The sequence below is a fragment of the Mycetomoellerius zeteki genome, unplaced genomic scaffold, assembly GCF_001594055.1.
Source record: "Mycetomoellerius zeteki isolate Tzet28-1 unplaced genomic scaffold, Tzet1.0 scaffold89, whole genome shotgun sequence".
In the NCBI taxonomy this organism is placed as follows: Eukaryota; Metazoa; Arthropoda; class Insecta; order Hymenoptera; family Formicidae; genus Mycetomoellerius; species Mycetomoellerius zeteki.
The window spans coordinates 157,577-182,501 of NW_017257924.1; the positions used below are offsets into that span (position 1 = coordinate 157,577).

Consider the following 24,925-nt stretch of genomic DNA (forward strand, 5'->3'; position numbering starts at 1 on the left):
TGATGACTCGCCTCCTTCCTCACCTCTCGAAATAACGTACTACCAAAATCACGAACTGATCGTAGACGTAGTAAGGGGTAATGCGCGCGCGCCGAGCCACGGTCTCGGAGGGGTAGCGACGGCGACCAGAGAGCAGCAGCAGAGATAGCGGCGCGACGTTACCACCGCGCTGTTCTTGCGTGATTTTCTGCATCGTACGCCAACCAAGCGACGAGATCAGAAGTCCGTAACGCCATTTCCCGCTCGGAAAAGCAGTGTCGTCGCGAGGGAGAGCGTGATCCGTTTTCTCACTCTCCCTCGTTCCAGCCATTCATTATCCGCTTGTGTTTCTTTTCCTATCTTGCACGCATCGCTCTAGTACTCATTGAAGAGATCCGCTTTTTTTCCCCAACTCCTTAAGTGCTATTTCGTTCCATTTTATTTTCTCTTCCCTAATCTACCTTTGCCCTCTCCTTTACATTCTCACCGCTACTTCTCATTCTTTTCGCGTCTTTACACCTTACGACGTGAACCACCCTTATAGAGCGAAACGTGCGGCAATCGGTAAGATTCCGAGGGAATCCACAGGGACCGACAGTAGTGCGAGTAAATCGCGTAAGAAGAGCGACGGAGGTGCGATATAAGAGAATTATGCCATCCTCGCTTTGCGCGGTGAGATCATGTGGTCGCGCTCAGCTCCGGAAAAGGCAGTGACATTTCGAGCGCACGTTCCGGAACGGTATACGCAGCCCGGAACGCCGCCATCTCCGCCGCCTACTATCTTCTCCCGCCCGCTATTGAAATGATCGAACTGGCGATCGGATTTGCTCTGACACTGACGGCGCGAACCGTCGCCGTTCGTAAAGTAACAAACGCGACGAGGATGAAGGGATGGTCTCGTCTCTGTGTGTGATCCGATTTCGTGACCTTGTACATCACTCGTACGAGAGTGCGCGCGCGCTCGCGCTCAAGCGAGCGCGGATAGCGGACAGAGGGTTGGTGAGTTGGCGATATAGTGGACGTGGCAGTAGATAGATGTGCTCGAGATCGGTTTGCAAGAGAAACGGGAGGTGGAAGAGATCCGATAAAGGTGATGACCTATGAACGATGCGCGAGGATTATTAAATCGACGGGTGCCGAACCGACTCGTCCCTGGTCCTCGGCTCGACGATCGATTGTCAATCACGCGAAATTATCGTGGAGAGACTTACTACGGGAGACCTTTTGCCACGCGCCGAAAACGCGGCGAGGGACAGAGAAGAAGAGGAAGAGGGAGAAAGAAAGGATTTTGAGAAATAATTGTCTAGAATCGTTGAAATAATGTTCTTGCGCATCGACGGGCTGTTACGTTTCGGGCTACTGTTTCTGTTGTGGATAGGCTCGAGTCGTCAACAAGAGGAGGACATACCTCACAATGAGTAAGTGTCGCACGAGTGCGATGTACGTAGTGATTAAGTAAAATATGAAATTGCCCCGTGCTGTGCATCGTTGGATATCGATGACGCATGAGGAATCTGAAAGAAGTTGGCCGGGAGGGTTGGAAAAGAGGGAATGATAAGGGTGGTGGTGAGGTAGATGTGCGAGCGATTGGACGGATGGGGTGCATAAAGCTCGACGAGCAAAACTCGATAGAGAGCAGAAGGAACGCGAGAGCGAAGGGGTGAAAGAGGACGAGAACGAGCATGCGGTAGAGTGGGGAAATAAAGAAACGCGCGAGAGTGGGAAGGAGGGTGAGAAAGAGAGAAAGTGAAGAAGGTAGAGGGAGAGGGAGAGAAGTCGTCAGGGTGTGAACGATATGAGAAGAGCGAATATACAGGGAAATTCTCCAATCAAAATACCAGCGAGAAAGTTTTCGAAAAATTAAGTAAAAAAATTTTGTGTGTACATTTTTATTGCAAGCAGTAATTTTTGAGATGTAAGAGCTTAAATATAGCTAATTACAGATTTATACCTATCCATAAATCGGCGCGTGCGGTAGTTAGTAAACTCAGCATTTAAACGTAGTCCGTCTAAAATATGGCTTAATTTATCATATTTAAACCCTTGTTATTTCACAAAATATTGCTTAAAGTAAAAATTTACAAATAACATTTTTATTTAATTTGTCGAATACTTTCTTACTATGGTATCTTAATTCACAAATTTTAGAACATTCATCCTGTATAGTTAAGAATAATGGATGGCATCGAAAAAAAATTAAAAATTATACAGAATAATAAAAGAATATAAATAGGAAAGTCTGAGAAAAAAATGTATAAAGTTCCAAAAAGAAAGAGAAGAAGAGGTGATGAGAAGGAGGGAGAAATAGAAACTATTATATTATACATACTATGTGAAAGGATCTGATTTAGCAAAAAGGAGCTTAGAAAGGATTTTAGCGGTTTGATTTCTTCTTAATATAAAGCTTTCTGAAATTAGAAACAATTTTTCGAAGATGTCTGCTCATTGAAATTACGCTAAAAGTCACAAGTGTACTTAACATGTCTCTCTCTCTCTCTCTCTCTCTCTCTCTCTCTCTCTCTCTTTCTCTCTCAAATAAATTTTACAAAACTGTCATGCCTGAGGATTTCTTCACGTGTTATAATTTTAATAAATATTGAAATGTAAAAACACACATTACATTTGTGACCAATTATTTTTGTATGAACTAACATAAAACAATTATGTATTATTATAAGCTAGCGCAACAAATTTTAATTATTTACTTAATATTTTATATTTATTGTTATTGCAAATATTTTGTCAGTCGTTGCCGTGTATACCTATATGTACTTATATAATTAATTATTGCAGAGTGAAAAACTGGGCTTTAAAGTTCGGCGTGGATCTATGGGAGTTTGGTAAACAAGTAACCAAAATGAGCGAGATACAAAGAGTAAGAAAATATACCTAATATATTAATATATATTTAGCTATATAATCATTAGTAAATATATTTGTATTTACTTTAGCGAATCATTAGGCTAAGTCCACAATCTTGCTTTAAGAAGCTGTAAGCCATAAGCTGTAAGTTGTAAGTGACGATATATCAGCTACAGAATTTATGCTTTTAAGCCGTAAGAATTAGGTTTTGCTCAATTCGTTTAAGTCTAACGGTTAAAACCTAAAGACATCGCAAAAACAGTTTAAAGACAGTAATTATTGTCACTTAATCTCTTTCGAGAGATTATTTATGACTTAAGACCTCTTAAAGCAAGGTTGTGGACCGAGGATTAACAGAGGCATTGTAAATTGTACCAAGAGATTCATACCATAAGAAAAAATGAGATCTATTTATAAGTTTTTCAAAATTATTTTCTAAAATGCCTATGCATCAAATTATTAAATTATTAGGCAATTTAATTTGTGACAGTACTACAGTAGTTCTCTCTGTCGGTATAGCGTTTCAAGAAAAATTAATTAGGCGCGCAGTTTAGCAGAATTTGATACGTATAAGTATAACCGAATTCACACTGAATTATTTAAGGAGATTCTCGCGCTACTTCCTAGTCAATAGACAGTTTATTCATAATAATATGTAAAACAATTAAAATAATGGAATAAAAAGATTACTAACAATAGCTTATGCCATTATACATAATTATTGTTAATTTTATATGTTACTAAATATTTTCAAAATTACAAAACAAAAATTGTAAAATGCTCATTTGATGTATACGCATCGGTCCATTTGACATATTATGTCCATTTGATGTATTATGGACTGATGAGTATACATCAAATGAGCATCTTACAATTTTTATTTTGTCATTTTGAAAATATTTAGTAACATATAAAATTAACAATAATTATATATAATGGCATAAGCTATTGTTAGTAATCTTTTTATTCCATTATTTTAATTGTTTTACATATTATTATGAGAATATATTATTATATATTTTACATATTATTATGAAACAAACTTAAGAGTTTACTTTATAATTATAATGATTTTTAAATTGCTGTCTTATACGCAAGTGTGTCAATTTAAAAGAGAAAGCTGTAGAATAAGGTTATACCTTCAACTTGTGTAATGTAAAATTTTATAAATTTAGAATTAAATATCTTCAAAATGGTATGATAAAAGTTAATAAAATTTTTTCTAGGTATTGATATTATTAACTTTTGCATTACATGTATATTATAGACTTGTCTTATATTTTATCAAATGCGAGAACCTCCTTAAGTACCAAAGATTCAGCTTCGATCTTATTTGTTCGTATTATATTGGTTGTGTATTCACATGAATGGTCCAATAAGATTCTTATTGTTTAAGGGCGGTATTCATAGTCGGATCTTATATGTAGGATCGTTTTAAAGGGATAGGATACCCTGAGCGGCCTGAAAAGTGACGGGTTTTTGAACTTGAATTGCAGGAAAAGTATAAATGCGATCCATTTCAAATTTGACACTTTATTACTACATATATTAAACTTATTATGTGATAAATTTCATTAAAAAATATTGATTTGGCGAGGAGTAATAACAATCTGCGTGAAACGTGATTTTGCTCAGGGATAAACGGTGTACATGATACCGCCATTTTGGTTATCCAGAAATAAAAAGTCAAAATAGTTTTTTAAATTAAAATGTATTCCCTATCGTCTATCTGACGATATTTTTTATATCATTTTTAGTTTGCAAAATACAATAACATTTATATAACGCAAATGTGTTAAAAATTCGAATACTTATATTTTTATCAATTTTAAAAAAAATTGAAAAAACCTCGGTCAGACAATAAGGAGTACATTTTAATTTAAGAATTATTTTATACTTTTCCTGCAATCCAAGTTCAAAGACCCGTCACTTTTCATGCCATTTAGGATATCATACCCCCTTAAGTACAGTCCTAAGATGTCATGAACCAATCAGAGGAATCAATCTATATTAGCATCTTAAGACATTACTTATGATGGCCTTAAAATAAGGACCGATTGTGAACACCGGCCTAAATTACGTCAGAAATAAAGACGTTTGTTTACATACATATACTGATTATTGCGAAGAATATTACTAAGGTCTAAAGGTGCATTCACATGCAAGCGTCAAGCAGCGGAAGCAGCAACCAATCAACTAGGCGATTTTTACAATGGCGTAAAAAATATTTTTTACACCACTGCCCGTATCGCCCAGCTAATTGGTTGCTGCTTCCGCTGCTTGATGCTTGACGCTTGCATGTGAATGCACCTTAAAGGCTTAGACGCTCACAGGGAATGCAAGAAATCCGGGTTCGATCCCCGGCTGAAGTAATATTTTCCGTAATAAATTGTTTACAGATTTTAATATGTGTATCAGCATTATTAAAACCTTTCTAAAATGCCTATAAGCATTAAATTATTAAATTGCTAAGCAATTTAATTTGTAATAGTACTACGGTAGTTCTGTCATTATAGTGTTACAAGATCGAAAAATCAATTCGGCGCGCAGTTTGGCAGAATTTAATACGTAGTATATAAATTCACAACGAATTATTTATAAGCACTAAAGATCCAGCTCTAATTATTATACGAATTATTTAAGCACAAGATTCACCATTATGAGCTCTATTTCCTATTGCGTATTCACATGAACAGTCCAATAAGATTCTTATTGTTTCAAAATTATCTTTTTAACACAAAAATCTAGTAATTTTACCGCTCATATGCTCATTTTTATTATTTCACACTTAGAAATATCACGAAGTAGAGGCCAATGTCATAAAAAGGGATGGTCTCGTCCTTGTTCGGGAAATGGCCATGGAGGTGAAAAATATGATGGACTTCAAAATGAATGCCGTAATGGTATGTCAACACATATTTTTTTCACTTTTAATACAAGTTTTTAGTGCGACTTTAAATTATTCGTTAGATTAAAAAGATCCATTCATGATATAAGGCAAGAATATATCGATGAGAAATAAATAGTATTATTTCTTTATATGAAGATTGTTTAATTTGCTCTTATTTAATAAGTTATAAATAAATTCTCTCTGCGAATCATCTCTTTGTGCGAAATTTTATCGATATAAATAGACAATAAAATAGATTATTCAAAATGTTTGCAAATGCAATTTTAATCTCAATCTTTGCTTAAGATATCAAACGTTAAAATCTGAAAATCCGATGAACAATAACTTTTTCAATGTTTTCGATAAGAAATATAATATAATATATACATGTGTAAGTTCACTATCCATTAATTCTGAAAATCTTACATTAAGAAAAAATTTTTAATTTTTTTAATCGCAATTGTTTTAGAATTATTTAGATAGGCAAATATTAAAAATTTTACACATATGAGTGAAAAACACCATATTTAATATTATTAATGCTAAGTATTTTTAAAAACATTAAATAATTTATTGTGAAAAATATTATAATAATAATATATTCAGTTTTTTTTTTAGAAGACTATCCAAGTCCAATTTCGATGAAATTTTACAAATGCATAATACTAATTAAATATAATTAAATTCATAAATAAAGTAGTCTTCGAAATATTCAAATTTTATTTCTTCGACTTAATTAACGTTTTTTTAAGATTTTGATGTGAAAAATAGTTATACTAGAATGACAACTATTTTGTTAATTGGGTAGTTTCATGTTAATATATTGAGAAATTGCGCCTACAATGTTATTAAAATATTATTATTATAAAGAAAAAACAAAAAATGAAAAATCTAATTTTCTTATATATTTTATTATATTATCAGTATTTAAGTAAAAAAGAGATAAAATTTAATATTATTTTTAATTATTTGTGTTGTTTGATTAAAAATTTGTATAAAAACATTACTTTTTTATTTCATAAAATTCGCATCTTGCGTTGAGACCTTTGTTAATCTTTACAAATTCATTTTTAGTATGTGGTAGACTTATTACCCCCCCCCCTCCCCCCCGTAAATAAGAATAAATTGAAACGGATAGAAATGAATTCATTTCGACGTTTCTGAATTCGCGCTTCTGATTTTTTGAATCCATTTTAATCTATGAATACATTTAATTTCAACATAATAAATAGCTCTTTCGTATTTTAATTCTCATTTCAATCAAAAAATAATATAATACGGACATTAATCATCCAAATTCAACATGATGAATAGCACATTTCGTATTTTAATTCATTTCTATTAAAAAATAATATAATACGAACATGAATCATCTAAATTCAACATGATGAATAGCACATTTCGTATTTCTACCGGTTTGAGTCCAAAAATACTTATGTCGTAAATAAGTTAGCCATGAATACATCCCAGTTCAAAATTATGAATAAAAACAGTCGTTTGAATTCACTTAATTAAAAAAAAATTTCAACATAGCTAATTTATAAGCTGTGAATACAACACAGTTCAAAATTGTGAAAATACCCATTTTTGTTTAAATAAAAAAAAGTTATGACGGTTAATATGTAAGTCCTGAATTTATATCCAAGTACAGTATTGAATAGGAATATTCCTGTTTTTTCGATCGAAATGAATATAAAAATACTTTTCTATTTATAAAGAAAAAATTATAAATGTTCATAAAGAGAAATGAATTTATGCCTTCAGATATCAATACATTTCAATTAATTTCAATCCAACTCCAAGCTTTAAAGCGTGAACTCGGATAAGTTAAAATTAATTACAATTTTTAATTCATTTCAATCCATTCTCGTTTATTGGAAAAGTCGAAAGATTTGAGTGTGTTTAAAAAATCCTCATTTTGCGTAGAAGCCTTTGCTAATCTCTACAAGTTTATTTTAAGTATATAGTAGATTCATTATTGTGGTAGATTCATTATTGTAGGAAGGTGAAAGATTTAAGCGTGTCTCAGTGAGAAATGACAATAGAATCAAATTGATGTCGATTCGATGATTTCGACGTCGATTCCATTGTCATTTCTCACTGGGGTTGTCGATTAAGTTCAAGTTTTGCGTGGTTGACCTTTCAGTAGTAGGGCTCAGTAAATGATGCGACTTATTTAAAACAAAAAATATAAAATATGTTCCCCAGAAACTTATTTAAAATTTAAACTCACAGGCGTCGGTAAAAATCTAAAAACTAATATTACTTATTTAAAATGAAAAATATAAAATAGATTTCAAAAACTTATTTAAAATATAAGATAGGAAATATACATGGTGTCCAGCGGTATTTGAATATCCTTGAATCCTGGAATTATACTGGAATTTTATGTATTCTGGAAAATTTCTGGAAAATCTGAAATTTCAGAGTTGGCCTGGAATTTATCTTTTATTCTAAAAAAATCAGAGCATGAAAAAAAGAAATAATAAAAAGAAAAGTTGTATTTGGATATAAGTCTTTCTTTAAAGGTGCAATAAGTTACTAAGAAAAACTTAGATTTTTAATGTCTAAAATAGATTATAGTAGAAAAATTGTTTATGTTAATAGAATGTTTGTTTTATATTATTTATAAAGCAATAAATAATATTGTTCTAAATTTGTTAGCGTTTTAATTCATTTGTATAGAATCCTAACTTGAATACAAAGCATATAATATTGCACGAATCGATGAAAATTAATTAAATAGTGGAAATGAATTGATGGGATAAATCCTGGAAAAAAAAAAACCAGAATTGTTACATGGAATTTTCTGGAATTATCCTTGAATTGATTAGTCAGATTTTACTGGAGACCATGATATATATATATGTATTTTAAATAAACGTTCTAATACAAAACAGTTTTGGATTTCGTTTATTTATATGCATTTCATAGTTTTTACATTTATCTATAGCTATCATAGTATTAAATAACAAATAACTATTATAGTATTATACATATTAACATGTGTATATGTGAAGTTCTTTAATATACTTAAATAATGCTTGGTAAAATAATTGATACGACCCATTTGAAATTAAAAAAATATAACGCAAACTATAGGTATAAAAAAAACTTGTTGGGATAACGGGGCTCACATCCTATTCGCGTCGGAGAGGCTCCTTACGACGTTGAGCCCTCCTCCGCTTTGACTCGGCTCGCCGAGGCATTGCGGGAGGAGGGTGGTCTGACTTTACCCCCCGCTCCGCCCTGCCGACACCGTGTAACTCATGATGTGCCGGTGAGCGCCCGGCTGCTGTTGGAATCGGGGGTCGCCGGAGGGTGTGCCGGACAAGTACGGGCACACCTACGACGGGATCCCCGCCCCCCTCCTCTGCTCAGGCCCAGAGTGGGCGCGGAGGTCGGCCTGATCCTCCCCTGATCACACTGGAGCTCCGTAGAGGAGGCCCGCCAGGACAGCATGTATAGCCGCCGAGCGGGAGCTCCAGGGCCCAAATTGGGCATCAGGCCGACTAATGCGTCGGCCTGCTTGCCCGCCTTGGGTGCGAGTTCTGTGAAATGTTCGCAGAACCTCTACCTGCTGTTCAGTCAGAGGCCCAGGTATTTCATCCTGGATCCACTTTCACTTGGGATGAACCCACCCTTATCTGGACTGGTAATGGCTTCCCCCGAGAGCCGTCATGCATGAAGATGACTTCGGTCTTCTGGGGAGCCACTTCCAGCCCAACTTCCCTTATGAAGCACACCGCTCCGGCCACGGTAATATTTGCTGTGGTCACTGTCTCCCCCAGTCATTTCCCCCTATTATCAGCGCGTCATCTGCATAGCAAACCAGATGACAGCCGGGAGGAAGGACAGTGCGGAGTACTATGTCGTAGCCGATATTCCAGAGTAGGGGCCCGAGCACCGACTCCTGAGGAACACCGCACGAGGCCCCTTTATTACGCTGAAATACTTCCTTGTCGCAAAACTTCAGTGTCCTTCCCTGGAAAGCAAAACAAGCCTAAGAAAAGGAGAGAATCCCGACCAGAACACAGCAAGAGAGAAAAATTTATAGTCTAATTTTTAAAACTTCTTGAGCATTTTAAAGGAATGTTATGATATATCTGAGAATTGTATAATTTATATTTGGGAGTACGTACTTAATTGAAAAATGTTCAAGTAGTTTTGAGCCTCTCGGTGAAGCAAATAATCTATGGCTCTGTGACCGGACATAGGGAATTCAATCTTTGAATTAAGGTGGGAATGTAGACATCGTTGGCGTAACCAAAAAGAAAGACTAAATAGTTGGGATATTAGGAGCTTCTGAGTGGCAGTAAGAATGTGATTGAAAGGGTAGAGAAGTCAGAGATGGAGAACTGCAGCTTGGCATTTAACAGAGACGTGATTACTAAAGGAAAGAAGAATCAAAGTGGACGCCTAGGATTTTAATAGAAGACCAACGGAAAATAGAACTGAATTGAGAAAGATGGAGAAAGATGATAGACGAGAAAGTGAGGAAGAAGAACCAGCGATAAGCATCGAGGACTTAGAGGGGTTTAGGTGAAGAGAATTTGATGAGGCCCACTCAGAGATGGAGTAAAGGTAATGATTAAGAATTGCTCCTCTCAGCCGAGGAGTCAACAGGGACAAAAGGAGTTACAAGGATAATATCATCAGCGTACATAAGGAGTTTGGAGGAAATGGGAACAGAAAGTAGATCGGAGGTGAATAGAATGAATAATAAGGGATCGAGAAAGGAACCTTGAGAAACATCAGAGGGAACAATATGTACTGGAGAGAAAGGGCGAGGATTGAACAAAAGAACTCGCTGAGTACGACCTAAAAAAGAGCGGATGAGGCAGAGGGGAAGAGATCGTAGTAGCCAAGCTTGAACAATAGTTGTTTGTGGTCAACGGTATCAAAACCCTTGGAAAAATCAAGATTCAAAAATAATTCTCATGAATTCTCAGAGTATTCAAAGTAAAAATCTTAAAGTATTCATTGTAATTAATGTTTGAGAAATATTTCGAGACAAACTGTTGGTAGTTAATTCTTTAAGAATTCTTTATTTATTTTTCTATTATATTATTTCAGTAATAAAAACTATCCCACTTCCTAATTTTGTCCTACAATTTTTTATTCCATTCAGTTAATTCAGAGATTTTTATACGGCTGTAATCAATAATTGTATCACTCCAGTATCCTTTTAAGTTTAACTATAATAAAACTTTTCCACATTATATATTGTAAAATGTAATTATAATTAATAATATAAATATAATTGTAAAATGTAATTGTCAAAATGTATTCAAATAGTTTTCTCTTGATGACAAATTTCTCAAAAATGTGACATAATGCAACAATGTGGTAAACAGAATAATATTCAGTGCCTAAAAAACTGGAAACGATTACTCCCATTCTTATGTTCAAAAAAAAAATTTTTTTATTGAACAGTATTATAAACAGAATTCTATATTGAATTTTGAAATAGGTTATAGATCGTTCGAAGCTTAGCGCTAAATAAAATATTTTTTAAACATAATGTTGTTTGTTCCATTCATAGAGATTAGTGGAGAGCGCTGAACAGGCTGCAGTATCGGCACCGAGGGAAGGAAACATGTCGCCCAAATATTACGCTTCGCATCGGCTTAATAACTTCGTTAGCGATGAAAAGGGTCCCACACAGGAGATGTTTCTCGCTATGAATCGCCACTTCGATAATCTAGCAGTGAATGTTAGTTTGTCTGCCGTGCTGCTGCCAAATGGAATTAAAGACAACGGTAAGCATCGCGATAGATGAATTAAACAAAATGCCAATTGGTATATATAGATATTCATAAATGAAAGTCATCTGTAAATTCAATCTGAAATAAACATAAAAGTCCTTTACCGTTTAGCGATATTCGTAACAATAATCGAGATGTTTAATGTTTGCAATTGTACCAATGAGAGCGCGCCGATAGAAACGCTCCGGCCGCTCGAGGTATAGCCCAGCCCAGTTTGTCAAACGATGGATGCGCCGGCAGCGCGTTGGAGAGGTTTTGTTATCGGCGCGCTCTCGTTGGTACAATTGCAAACATTAATATCTCGATTATTATTACGAATATCGCTAAACGGTAAAGGACTTTTATGTTTATTTCGATCCCATCTACCTTCTTGTGGGCGGTGGAAGAATCCTTTAATTTTTTTGCGTAGTGTATATATATATATACATATATATTGTATGTATATATATACATACGTATGTAGTACATTTGAATTGGCTGCTCTCACTTTGCTGCTACTATTATGGACAATAATACACCTTGGTTTCTTTTACCATATATGCTGCATGATATAAATACATATATTTATATCATGATATGCTACTATGTTTACTTCGATACATGCAGTTTGACAGATAACTATTAATTAATTAGCACAATTATTTCCGCAATATGTCACTTCAAAGTTACTGCGATGTAAATGCCACCATACTCCTTAGTCTTTCTGGTTACGTGCTATAGCAAATTTTTGCTCTTTTACTCTTGCAGAACGTGACGTTGCCTCGGGTATTCAGTGGAGCGAGTACTTGGATCTGTTATTTGTTAATAATTACGAGAGTGATCCTACGCTATCGTGGCAATATTATGGAGCGACGACAGGATTTCTACGTCGCTTCCCAGGTATTTAAACTGGTGTCTCTAGAAGTAAGATTCTAGTCAATCTTGTCCTATTTTTGATTGATGAAAAATGGCGAAACCAATTAGATGATAATTGAGCACATAAAATATTGAAAAACAGATATGTGAAATGCCGTAAGGTGCGATTTTATGAAGATATACCCAGATATTATTCCCATTCTCAGTATAACTGAAAACAGAGCGTTTTCTCCATATTCGGATATGATCTCCCATAGTTCAGATGCGATCAAACTATGGGATTATATGTACATAAAATCAGTTTTCGAAATAAATTGATTTTTTAAGGTCACATGAAGGTTACCTCTATTTTTTTTTTAATTGAATAGTATGAATTTTTTATGTAACATGATTCTTTTAATTATTCTGTATATAAAAATGTTAAGATCAAAGAATCAGTAGTTTACGAGATATTTAATTATTCCAGACTATTAACAAGAATATTGAAATTTCTTTAAATATATCATGTTTATGCTTAATTTTCAAGGTGTTCCCTATCGATTCCGAACTTTTTATTAACATTATCGTATTCAGGAGATCAAAATTTATAAGAAACGCTATTCCTTTTACTTACACCGGTGCAACTGATAGGTTGAAATCTTAATATTGATTCCTGTTCCTAATATTTCCTCCATTGTGCATAGGTCCTAAGATGCGGTTTATTATATATTTAATATTTATATGTTACAGCGATATCATGGCCGCCGATGGAGGGTACACTCGGAGCGTCTAGGTCCTCGCATCATCGAATGGTTCGTGATGTGTATGATTTTAGAATGTCGAATTGGTTTGTTGGAGCGGCAAACAGCCCGAAAGATCTAGCGATATTAATTGATAGCGCGACGTACACATCTGACCGGAACCGACGATTAACGATAGCTACGACAAAAGTCGTCTTAGACACTTTAGGGCCGGACGATTATATAAACGTATATCGTTATGGCGAGAACAGTGCTTCAAGGATAGCTTGGTGCAGGCGTCACCTGAAAACATTCACGAGATGAAGGTAGCTTTGAGTTCCCTGAAACACGAGGACACTGTGACCAATATTTCAGCCGCGCTTAGCACCGCCTTTGAGATCCTCCATAAATACAATCGCACCAGCCAGGGAAGCCAGTGCAACCAGGCCATTATGTTGATCACATCCGACACTGATGGCCCACCTGCAGAAGTGATAAAGCGTTATAATTGGCCGCATATGCCCGTACGGATCTTTACCTATCTCATCGGTGGTGACAAGAGTCTTGATCTCCAAAGCACGGCATGCACCAATAAAGGTTACTCATCGATAGTTTACAGATGTACAAAGTCCTTTTACAGGATTTTTTATTCCGTTCAGTCAATTCGAAGATTTTTGTACGACTGTAATGTGATAATTTGGTCCAGCATCCCCTTAAGAATTGTATAAAAATAGAGTATATTTATATATAAAGATTGAGAAATACAATTTATACTTGATTATAACATCGAATATTTAAAAAATAAAATGTTATGTGTAATATCTCATGTTAATAATATCGGTTTCTATAGGATTTTACGCGAGAATAACGAACGCGGACGAAATCCATAATAAAGTTTTCGAGTACGTGAAAGTTTTAGCGCGGCCTATGGTACTCTATCAACATGATCATCCTCTTCATTGGAGTCCTGCTTACGTAGGTGGAAAAGTAAGCGATTTAATTCACACATAAATAATTATATTAATTACATTGATTAATTCATGCATTGCGGAATATTTTTGTAAATATCCGTAATTTTTTATTGTCACATGCATAAATATTCTGCGACGTTTCTACATTAATAACAATTGACCTTCAGAGTAGTAGATATGGCAGAGAAAATCGGGGTCAATTGATGACGTCTGTGACAGCTCCGATTTTAGATCGCCGGAATTATACGGTAATTATACTTTAAACACAATAGTTAGTAGTGATGCCTTAATGTTGCGCGAGCGCCACTTTATTGTATAATGTCTGAAGTAATATATAATATAAATAATTGTACTTCACATTATATGTTATCATTCTAAGGTGAAAACGGCTAATTTGTTGGGTATTGTCGGTACCGATGTACCTATCGAGGAAATTCAAAAACTCGTGCCCCCTTACAAGGTATAAACTAATGTTTTCTTCATTATTCGGCCTGGTCACACCAATTGCTTGGCTTCAGAAAGACTAGGCTCTTTGGTCGATATTCATAGTCCGTTCTTATTTTGAGACCGTCTTAAGTAATGTCTTAAAATTTTAATGCAACTTTCTGATAGGTTCATGACATCTTAAGACTGTATGTAAGACAATCTTAAATGTAAGAATCGACTATGAATATCGGTCTTTGTCGGAACTCTTCTTATAGAGTTTTATACAACTTTATCTTAAATAATAGATGAAAAATAAAAAGTGAGAATTAAATAGAATAAGAAATGTTTTATTTTTAGAGAAATACAAACCAATGTATTGGAGAAAGACGACACATTATTCAATCATAATTAGCCACCAAATTGGCGCAACCAGTCCATGTTTACATATTTTGTTCATTGAGTAAACGTCATAATACGTATTAATAATGCGTTTCTCACATTACAGTTAGGAGTTAATGGATATTCATTTATTGTTGACAATAATGGCAGAATTCTGTATCATCCTGACCTGCGACTTCTCGTGAGTATTAATGCCATCGCGACACATAACAACGTGCTCAAATAATTTCACAAATATGTAATTTAATGCTAGTACATTTTTTCCGGTAAATATCTAAAAAGTCTTACAGCATTAATTATCTTTTGACTTTGACACATGTTGTAGGCTTTGTATAGAGTCCTTTTCTGAATAACATGCATTTTAAATTAGACGGCACTCTCTTATCATATTTTCTAAAATATTTTAGAGAAGTTCAAAATATCAAGATGTCCTTATACAACTACTGTATAACCTTTTAAGAATGTGTATTCTTGAAATAACTTTAAGTCGAAAATTCTAATTCGAAAATGTTGAAGTTATAATAATTTTGAAATTATAGTAGTGATTAAAGTTTACTAAACTAGCACAGAATTAATATTTTCCATCCGTACTGTGTAAATTTTTCTGACATTTACACTTTTCATTCTTATATAAATATTCAAAAGTCTACTGGTTTCTTTCCTTTTCTTTTTGCTTTTTTATTTTTACTTTTTTGGTTTTTTATTTGTTGTAAAGGACAACAAGAATAATATCGTAATATTATATGAATGTTTCACGCAGCCTGGAAACACAGAAGTAAGTAAGAGTTATTGTATGCGCGTTTGTGCTTTATTATTAAATGTATCTACAGAGAGTGACAAAAGATAATTATACAGGGTGTCCAGTAAGTTTTGACAACGCGCTCGTGTATAGATAGAGCGGATTAAATTGAATCAAAAATATACCATTTTGCAATAGTGAACGAGATTAATTTCTAAATATCGCCGAATAAGCTCATGTTCACTCGGCCATATCGCCTAATGCACACCTATCGATCGTGGTCGCTAGGCGCGCAGGGAATTGCTTTCTTTTTTTTGTGCGTAACTATTGTTGCTTGTAGTAAACAAATTTCCACCCGCCCGCTTAGCGATTATACGAACGATGGGCATTTGATGATATGGCTGGGCGGATACACCCTTATTCGATGATCTTGACAAATTAATTTCTTGTTAACTATTATGAAAATTGTAAAATGGTACAGAATTTTTCTGCTTTATTTACAAAATTTTGCAGCACACGAGCGCTTTGTCAAAACTTATCGAATATTCTGTATATGAACACTTTTAACTTTGGTAATTATTGCGAAAAAGTTAAACCTCACCAATAACTTTGATTTTTACATATAATTATAGTCGATATAATCCTGAATCACGCACACGTTGAATCACGTACCGGACTCTTCTAGTTTCTGAGATATGATACTTTAAAGTATTGAATTTTTATTCCAGAATTCAATTTTTCGTTATTCGTACTTTTTATTTGTTAACATTTTTTGTTTATGTTCGCTACTTCTCTTGCATTCAGTATGGTAAAATATCCACCTCGAAGAAATTTAAAAGATTGTACGTCTTTTTTTCAGTACGATGAAACATTAAAACCTTCGTATATAAGTGTAGATTTATCGGAAGTTGAACTCGCAGAATATGATGGTCCTTCAGCCTCGCCAAACAATTCGCTGTTGCTTGATGTAAGTACAACATTTTCATTATTTTATCATTTTTTAAAAACATTTAACAATAACGAATGTTGATAATATTATTCTTTTTAGCTGAGACGCGATATGATCGATCAAAAGGAAGGCGAGACGGACTTTACAATCAAAATACATTATGATGATATGGTAAAAAATTACAAAAAGATCAATTATAAGTGTGATAATAATTAAATGTATTGTATATAATGTAGAAATAATATAATTTCCATTTTATTGCACAACGTTTTATTTATTTGCAGAAAAGAGTTACAATTAGACGACATAATTATTTTTACAAACCAATCGAGGGTACACCGTTTTCCTTAGGCTTGGCTCTACCCGAAGGTTATGGCATGTTCGAATTAAGAGCCGAGCAAGAAATTAAGCTCGCTATCGTAAATGGTAAATTTTCCATTATAATTGTGTGCACTATTTTAAAATAACTCCAAAAACGATGAGTTTTTGATAACGCAATTCTCGGATCTTAATGCAAATTTAAACATTGCATTACAGTAACGGAGTATTTTAAGGGGAGCAACTGGAAGGTGCATCCTGATTGGGTTTATTGCGAATATAATTCGGCTTCCGATAAATTCTTTTCCTCCCCGGAAGAACGCGTCCTGCACTTTTTAGCACGGACGCGCAGACCGGGATGGAAATGGATGTCCTTGAGACCAAGGAGTCCTAGCTCGCATCACAAGCAAGCGAGCAAGCCAGATAAAGACTCTTATTATTGTAAGTACATATCGTATTAATTTAATATCTAATAAAACTAAAAATGTGAAAAATATAATGTGTAAGACGAGCGGAAAAAATTAAAGAAATTAGACGTAGATTTGACACTATAGTTTCAGATCATTTATCATATTTAAATAATTATTATATTTTTCATCAAATGACGAATATATCACAAATTTTAGCATTTGTTTTAAGTTTTAAGCATTTATTAATTATTAATTATATTTTTGTTTATTAACAAGAATTGCATATTTCATTGACATCCTCATGTAAGAAAGCGTGAGATGTCAGTTAGTATGTTTCTTTAAAAATTTATTTAAAATATAACACTATGCATAGTGTCTGATAATTAACGATCAAAATCTCGCATAGAGGCAGATTAAACTGAGAAAAAAAGTCCTCTACCATTTTGCATTTTTCGCATTAATTAACGTGTTATTAATTTATAATGTCGATAATGTCGATTTAATAATTACGATTGTCATGTTCCAGGTGACAAAAAATTAGTGCAGTCACTTGTCTTAGATGCTCTGGTAACAGATGGATTCGATAAGAGAGAAGCGCAAAGAATGCACAAGGAGGAGAACGAAAAGTAAGTTCTTCGTCAGTAGTAAGCAAAAATGCACGTCTGTCTTTCATTCTCACCTATGTATACACCAATTGCAAATTGCGATCGAGCACAGCAAAGCACAAGCACGTGGTTTACCATTCATGCACCATGTAACACCGGTCACTTTTGCAAATTATTCAATTGCCATTTTGCCTTAATTATAGTCCGTAATGCGTCTTGATTTGCATAATTATTTACGTGAAGTGTAGTAAATAATAAATCTTAAAGAGAGAGATGCAATATTTTTTTATAGTCGCCAAGTTGTTTAGAACTCGATCGAATCTGTACATACATATGATAAAAAGAAAATATATATACACGTGCAATGTATATGTAGGATATTAAAGGCGAGAGATTGCTCGCAAAACTTATTTAATATAGGTATATACCATACAAAAAAGAAATCGCAGTGCGACAAAAGTTATCATTACTTTGTATTATGCCAAGTGCACTATGAGCAATCGTCCAACATTTCATTTCACAATATTATCTTTTATTACATATTTTTATTACATTTTATTATTGTGTGTCTCCACCGCTAGCCCTATTGCCATACTGATGGCTCTACTGCACAGGTAATCCATTATGCACAATTATTTGTCTAACACTTTAAACATGTTTGTCGATAATGCACGGTAATATTCACTTTGTGATAATCGTATTTAAAATATGCTATTTAAAATATGTTTATTATTTTATCTGAATGGATAAAAATGTAAAAATTATAACCAAATGTTTAATTTGTGATTATGATATTTATAAATATGATTAAATATATGTATATACGCGTAAAAGTATATTAAACTGTACGCGTATGTTTTGACAAAAATCTTTACACACATATAATATATATGTATATATGTATATAAACTATATATATGTATATAAACTATATATATACATATACATATACATATATAGACCATTAAAACCGATGGTGCAATCGGAAAGATAGTGATTCCTTATGAAGTGAGGTAAAAATTGATATAAGATGTTAAGAAAAAGAATGTTAAGGAGAGACATTTCTTTGCGGAGTAAGTTATCTTAAAAGTTAAATATAAATTAAGATATAGTTATCAAAAAATTTATATTTAAGAAGTTATAGGACTTTCAAATTTAAAGATATCAGACCTTTTTATTAGAAAAATGGGGCAAATGAGAATATGGCGCGGTTCCCGGTGCGCAAAAATTCAAACGCGAGATTAATAAATTAGAATATAAATATATTTAGCTTGTATACCGCTGAGGATGGCCCCAAATGTGGCCGAAACGTTCGACTTTTAAGCAAGCTAAATATATTTATGTTCTAATTTATTAATCGCGTTTGATTTGTGAATTTTTGCGCACCAAATACCGCGCCGTACTCTCATTTGTCCTATTTTTCTAATAATGTTGAATTTTGAGAGTCCTTATTAAGTTTCTTTATTTCATATTTTTTTATTTTACATTAGTTTAAAGTCATAACATAAGAAATAGAACTGGTATAGATTATTAGTCATAAATTATGAAAAAAATACAAAAAATGATCCCAAAAACACATGTTTGACCCTTGAATTTTAAATGGATCTATATGACAAACGATGTGACATATGACAACGATATATTACAAACTATATGACAAACTATGTACAGGGTGTTCAAAAAGTCCCGGATCCCTTAAATATCTTGAAAAGTAAACATTTCTGAGAAAAATGTTTCATATAAAAATAGTTTAAAATGGTCTATTTATTGATCTTATCAGTTTGATCTTGGGTGGCATTGCCAAGGTCAGGTTAAGGTCAAATAGATTTTTTTTTTATAGAACACTATTTTTTACTTCAGAATCTAAGCTGGTGTCAAGAGCTTTTCAAAAAATAATATAATAAAGTTATTTTTCAAATTATAAAGCTTGGAAATTACAATTTGTTAAGAGGCCATTGGAGATTATTTCTCTTATTTTCATTTTTGCACTAAAAATTCATTTTTACGTAAAAATGAAAATAAGAGGTACAACCTCCAATGGCCTTGGTCTTAACAAATGTTATCCAGATCACGATCCTGAACAACATTTAAGAGATTTTAGCCGTCGGTCCGACATCTTTGGTAATGCTAATGCCAGCGGTACTGTAAATTTCAAGCCTTATAACTCGAAAAATACTTAATGAAAAGTAACTTTATTATAATGTTTTGAAAAGCACCAGCTATTAAATTCTGACATAAAAAATAGGGTGTTCCATTAAAAAAAATTGGTTTGACCTTGACCTGATTTTGGCAACGCTACTATTCTTTTTACAACACCATATATCTATTCTTATTATGTTATACGTTCGTAGAAGGCTTGCCCTAGAATGTTAATAATGCTCTATTTTTTATACGGTTAGTCCAAATAAAAAAACAAAATAAAGACATGGTTTCTGAATCACCATTTGTAATCAAATCCTTAAAGTTACATTAATTTATTTTCGTAAAAAATCGATTTACGATGTTAAAAATATGTAATGTTCTCAGTTAGCCCATCACTTATCAAGAATAAAAGTAAGACAAAAACAAGCGAAATAGAGCAATTGTATCAAGTTAGCTATTTTGATTATCAGTAACGAATTAAGCTCGAAATTTGACAGATGAAATGAAATTGCGATGTTGTCACCGAGACAAAAAGTAATCTTATAATATAAGGGAAACACTGTAAAGACAATATATAAAAAATGTGACCGATACGATGTAAAGATTTATATATATATATATGTATGTATATATATTTTCATTAAGGAATTACTTTCTTTTTTGATTCTACTGTCGCATATCAGACACTCTATATACAGTACAATTAACGTTGTAATTATTGAACGCAAATTTTAAAAAAAATATATATATCGTTGCGCGCACGCGTATTAAAATATATATTATTGTATATATTTAAATATATCGTTGCCTCCAATTCAGATTGTCAAACCTACAAAACATCAAAATTGATAGGTATATGTTTACGTAGGACCTTCGAATGTGCGGCTACGTCAAATCTACGTTTTCGAAGCTTTATTTCATCTCGCACTTGTTTCCTCGTATTTTAATACGATGGAAGAGAAGTTGCAAAACTATCGATCGGAAATCACTCCATGTGCCACAATTAAAGCAATTAGTTTGATTTGCAATTCAATTACTGAATATGCAAATAATTGCGTACCAACGGCGTATTTGCTGTTCCACTGAGAATACGGTTTACATAGCTTGTTTTGCAATTACAGTCAGGGCAAGGGTAGATTCGGCGTCACCAGGAGCTTCATCGCGACCAGGAGCGGACTCCTGCGATGGCACGAGCATCAACAGAATGACGGAAACAACGAGGAACCGTGAGCCTATTTTTAACAATAAGACTGTCGAATAAATGTTGCTAAGAATTATGTATACGTAAAGCAGTATTTATTTAATGTTAAATTAAAAATTTTGGAAAACAACGGATGTTTAATATAATTTATTATCCAATCTTGCAAAATTAATTGCACGCAGGCGGTTCGCTGAAAGACATGCAAGAGCCATGGATTCATCATGGTACAAACGCGCAGTAGATCAACATTCCATAGAACCGGAAAGCTTCGTTTTCAGCGTACCATTTGACGCAGGTAAATATGCGTATTTTAACATAAATTTATGGGAACTTTCCATCAAGGCTTTTAGGTGTCACGCATCGACACAATTCCCTTTTGGCTGTAAACTTGTGTTATGTCGTTGTTGGAAAACACTGTGTCCGACACTATGTCGATGCGTGTCTAAATGCCTTGGAAAGCTCCCAACTTTAAAGTTTCTTGTATACCATTTGTAAATAAAAAAAATTTGGATAAAACCAAATAACGAAATTACTTTAAAATATTTGTAAAAATTAGAGTGGCTCTTATTTTCAACTTTCGAATATTTTTTGTGGCCCCCAGAATGGTTCCAATGGTTCCAATAAAAAAAAAGAAATTTAAACTGCAGCCCGATCGGTTAAAGCTAAGGGAAAAAAGTGAAAGCACTTTTTATTTAAATATTTTTTAAAAATTAAACCTAAGGAATACCCATTGTTATATTATGATCTCGTTACAAAGAATTAACGTTTCTGTGTTTTAAATTTTATTTTTAGTTTCTATTTTTGTATTTATTCAGTTATAAATCCGCACATATAAACACTGAATGTTAGTTGATCTCTCATATGTTCTTAAGATAACAAGTATGAGTATAATCACTTCGTATTTATGAGAGACCAAATTAATTTCAGTTCAATGTAAGTTTTAACGAATTCTATTCTATCTTTCATTTTAACATTTTGACACTTCTTCAATTTCTTATTGTTGTTAGTATTGATTCGATATTTCAATTAAATTACTAAATAGTTTGAGTATTCGGTAAAATACGACAAACGACATTTTTTATTTCTGAACAAAAGCTTACCGATGATTTGATGATGAAATATCTTGTAAGTCAAATTTTTATTTACATAAAAATATTATTCTCTTTTTTACGTTAAAAGAAAATTTGTTTTTTACCGAAGTGCTTTATAAACATCATAATTTAAAATAAGTTTTATTTTAGCCAATGTGAACAATATAAACTTTATTTCTTTGTTTTTTTATGCGTGACCCATATATGTAATCAAACATATCGGACTAATCGTGTGCGTAATTCTAGATTTTCTAAAGATTTGTCCTTTCTCACTATTCGGTGTTAACTAACTAACGCTGTGTATTGATGCTGTATCAATTATTTCTGTGATTTTTAATTATTAGCCGATACAACCGATCCACTCGTCACCGCCACCCATGCTGTATTCATCGGAAAAGGTCATAAAGCTCCAGCAGTGGTAGTAGGTTTGCAATTCCAACATTCATCTTTAGCAACCCATTTTGTGAACATTACTTCGACAGTAAGTAAACGTATTTTTTTCTTTACTCATAATTATCATGAGAAATATGAGTAAATTCGTTATTTTAGTGTACCGGTATGACAGGATGTAAAAAAAATTGCGCCTCGGAGGAGCTTGACTGTTATATTCTAGATAACAATGGATTTATTATTATAAGTGAACGTCATGAACATACCGGAAAATTCTTCGGCGAGATAGACGGAACTATAATGGATTCCTTGGTGCAAGATAGGATATATAGGTAAAGTAATTATATATGATGACCCAGATAGCAAAGCGTATCGCAGCAAAATCGCACAAATTTGTGATGTTGTCATAGCGTGGAAGCATCAAATTGCCAACAAATGACTCAGTTGTTTTATTTAAAAAATATTTTGTATGCTGAGAAATACATTTGTTTGAGTATTTAGGAAAATATACAGACAAGGGACAAAGCACCATACAAGGTGTCTCAGAATTTTTGATTCTAGATACTATAGCAAGAAAATTTTCGAAAAATTGAGTAAAAACGTTATTCTTAAATTTTTATTTTAATTCGTAATTTTTGTGATAATAAGTGGCTAAATATGGTTATAGACTATTTTAGATGCCCATTTGTCCATGAGTCGCGTATGCGATAATATTAGTAAGCGCTGATGAGTGGGCATTTCAACGCACCCAATAATACTTATAGGTAACCATCTAAACATAGTCTGTAATTGACTATATTTAAATCCTTACATATCAAAACTATTACTTTAAAAAATTTACAAATAACTTTTCTACTTAATTTTTTGAAAACTATCTTGCTGTAGTACTTTGAGTCGCGAATTTTGAGACACCCTGTATTATGTTTACCTCAATATACAGGATGTCTCAAAATTCCCGCATTCGGAGTACAGGACATGATACTTTATGCTAAAACAAACAACTTTTTTTCCTTTAACAAAATTGCGCCCGATAAATAATTTTGACGCTTATTTGTTAACTTCATCCTCCTCTCCTGCAAAAACTACTTATCAGACGCAATTTGCTAAAGCAAAAAGTTGTTTGTTTTAAAGTATAAAATATCATGTCCTGTATTTAGAATGCAGGAATTTTGGGATACTCTGTATAATAGAATCGCAAAAATTAAAAGAAAAATATGTTGCAAAAATTAAAAATTATCAATTTTCCTTGACATCTATTCTGCTCTATAAAAATGGACGATCTTCAAGACAATCTTTAAGAGAGTGTTACTCTTCAAAAATAATCATATCGAGATGATTCAAAAAATCATTTTAAGGCTTGAAGATTCCATTTTTTTAAATCGATACTTTAGATAATGATCTCTGACTGATTTTTACACATGGATACGCAGCTACACGAATACAAATAGGGATCTGTCAAATCTTAAAACTTTTGCGAACTTCGCGAAGTATATAAATTAACCCTTTGTGGACCGACCCCATTTAGGGTCATCCTTCTTTTATTTTGCAAAACAGTTGTATTTGCAAACTGTTCACTCAATTTTTATGAAACTTGATTTGTAGAATAATTTGATAATAATGCTTTATTCGAATGAGATAAAAAATAAGAAATAGTAGATTTAATTTGGACAAAATTTTATAAAAATCATTTTTTAATTACACACGAAGTAACATCAAATTTTCAGTTTCGCTTTATTTATAGCTTATCAGCGTTATGTAGATACTACTGATTTCCACTTTTTTCTTCTAAAATAAAATAGCACCTGTTAACTAATTGCCGATGATAAAAAAACTGACATAGATATTATATTCTATGCCTCTATGGGGTCCGAACTCCGATCACCCGCTTGCTTCGCGCACTTTCTCTCCCGAGGAGAGAGAGAGACGCCAGCGACCAGCCATGTTGGATTCAAATCTGGATATTAATTAACTTAAATACACAAGTAGGAAGCAACATTCTTTTGGGAAGAGGGATCTTTAAGCACAGAGAACATATCGTTTGAGGATTCAGGGAATTTTTCATCTACATATTTTCTGATATTATTTGTCTTGTGCTTGTACAGATGATACAACAGACTTGTTTCTCCGCAAGGATAGTTCGGAATGCCTATAATACTTTTTCTAAACAAACTGAAATTCAAGTTGTAGTGATTGCTGCGTATACGATTAATC

The 24,925-nt window shown here is 33.3% G+C and overlaps 1 protein-coding gene across 1 annotated transcript in view; it reads left to right on the forward strand.

Moving 5' to 3' along the window:
• The first annotated feature begins 863 nt into the window (after positions 1 to 863).
• stol (voltage-dependent calcium channel subunit stolid) overlaps positions 864 to 24,925 on the forward strand; it is a 37,210-nt gene continuing 13,148 nt past the window's right edge. Inside the window, 21 exon segments of the mRNA XM_018459908.1 lie at positions 864 to 1,397; positions 2,773 to 2,854; positions 5,634 to 5,744; positions 11,277 to 11,493; positions 12,247 to 12,378; positions 13,084 to 13,338; positions 13,341 to 13,670; positions 13,924 to 14,060; positions 14,212 to 14,292; positions 14,424 to 14,504; positions 14,976 to 15,050; positions 16,468 to 16,575; positions 16,657 to 16,728; positions 16,842 to 16,983; positions 17,095 to 17,316; positions 17,812 to 17,911; positions 18,472 to 18,504; positions 21,154 to 21,258; positions 21,416 to 21,528; positions 22,669 to 22,805; positions 22,874 to 23,046. Of these exon segments, the coding sequence (XP_018315410.1) occupies positions 1,300 to 1,397; positions 2,773 to 2,854; positions 5,634 to 5,744; positions 11,277 to 11,493; positions 12,247 to 12,378; positions 13,084 to 13,338; positions 13,341 to 13,670; positions 13,924 to 14,060; positions 14,212 to 14,292; positions 14,424 to 14,504; positions 14,976 to 15,050; positions 16,468 to 16,575; positions 16,657 to 16,728; positions 16,842 to 16,983; positions 17,095 to 17,316; positions 17,812 to 17,911; positions 18,472 to 18,504; positions 21,154 to 21,258; positions 21,416 to 21,528; positions 22,669 to 22,805; positions 22,874 to 23,046 (2,804 nt within the window). The 5' untranslated portion in view covers positions 864 to 1,299.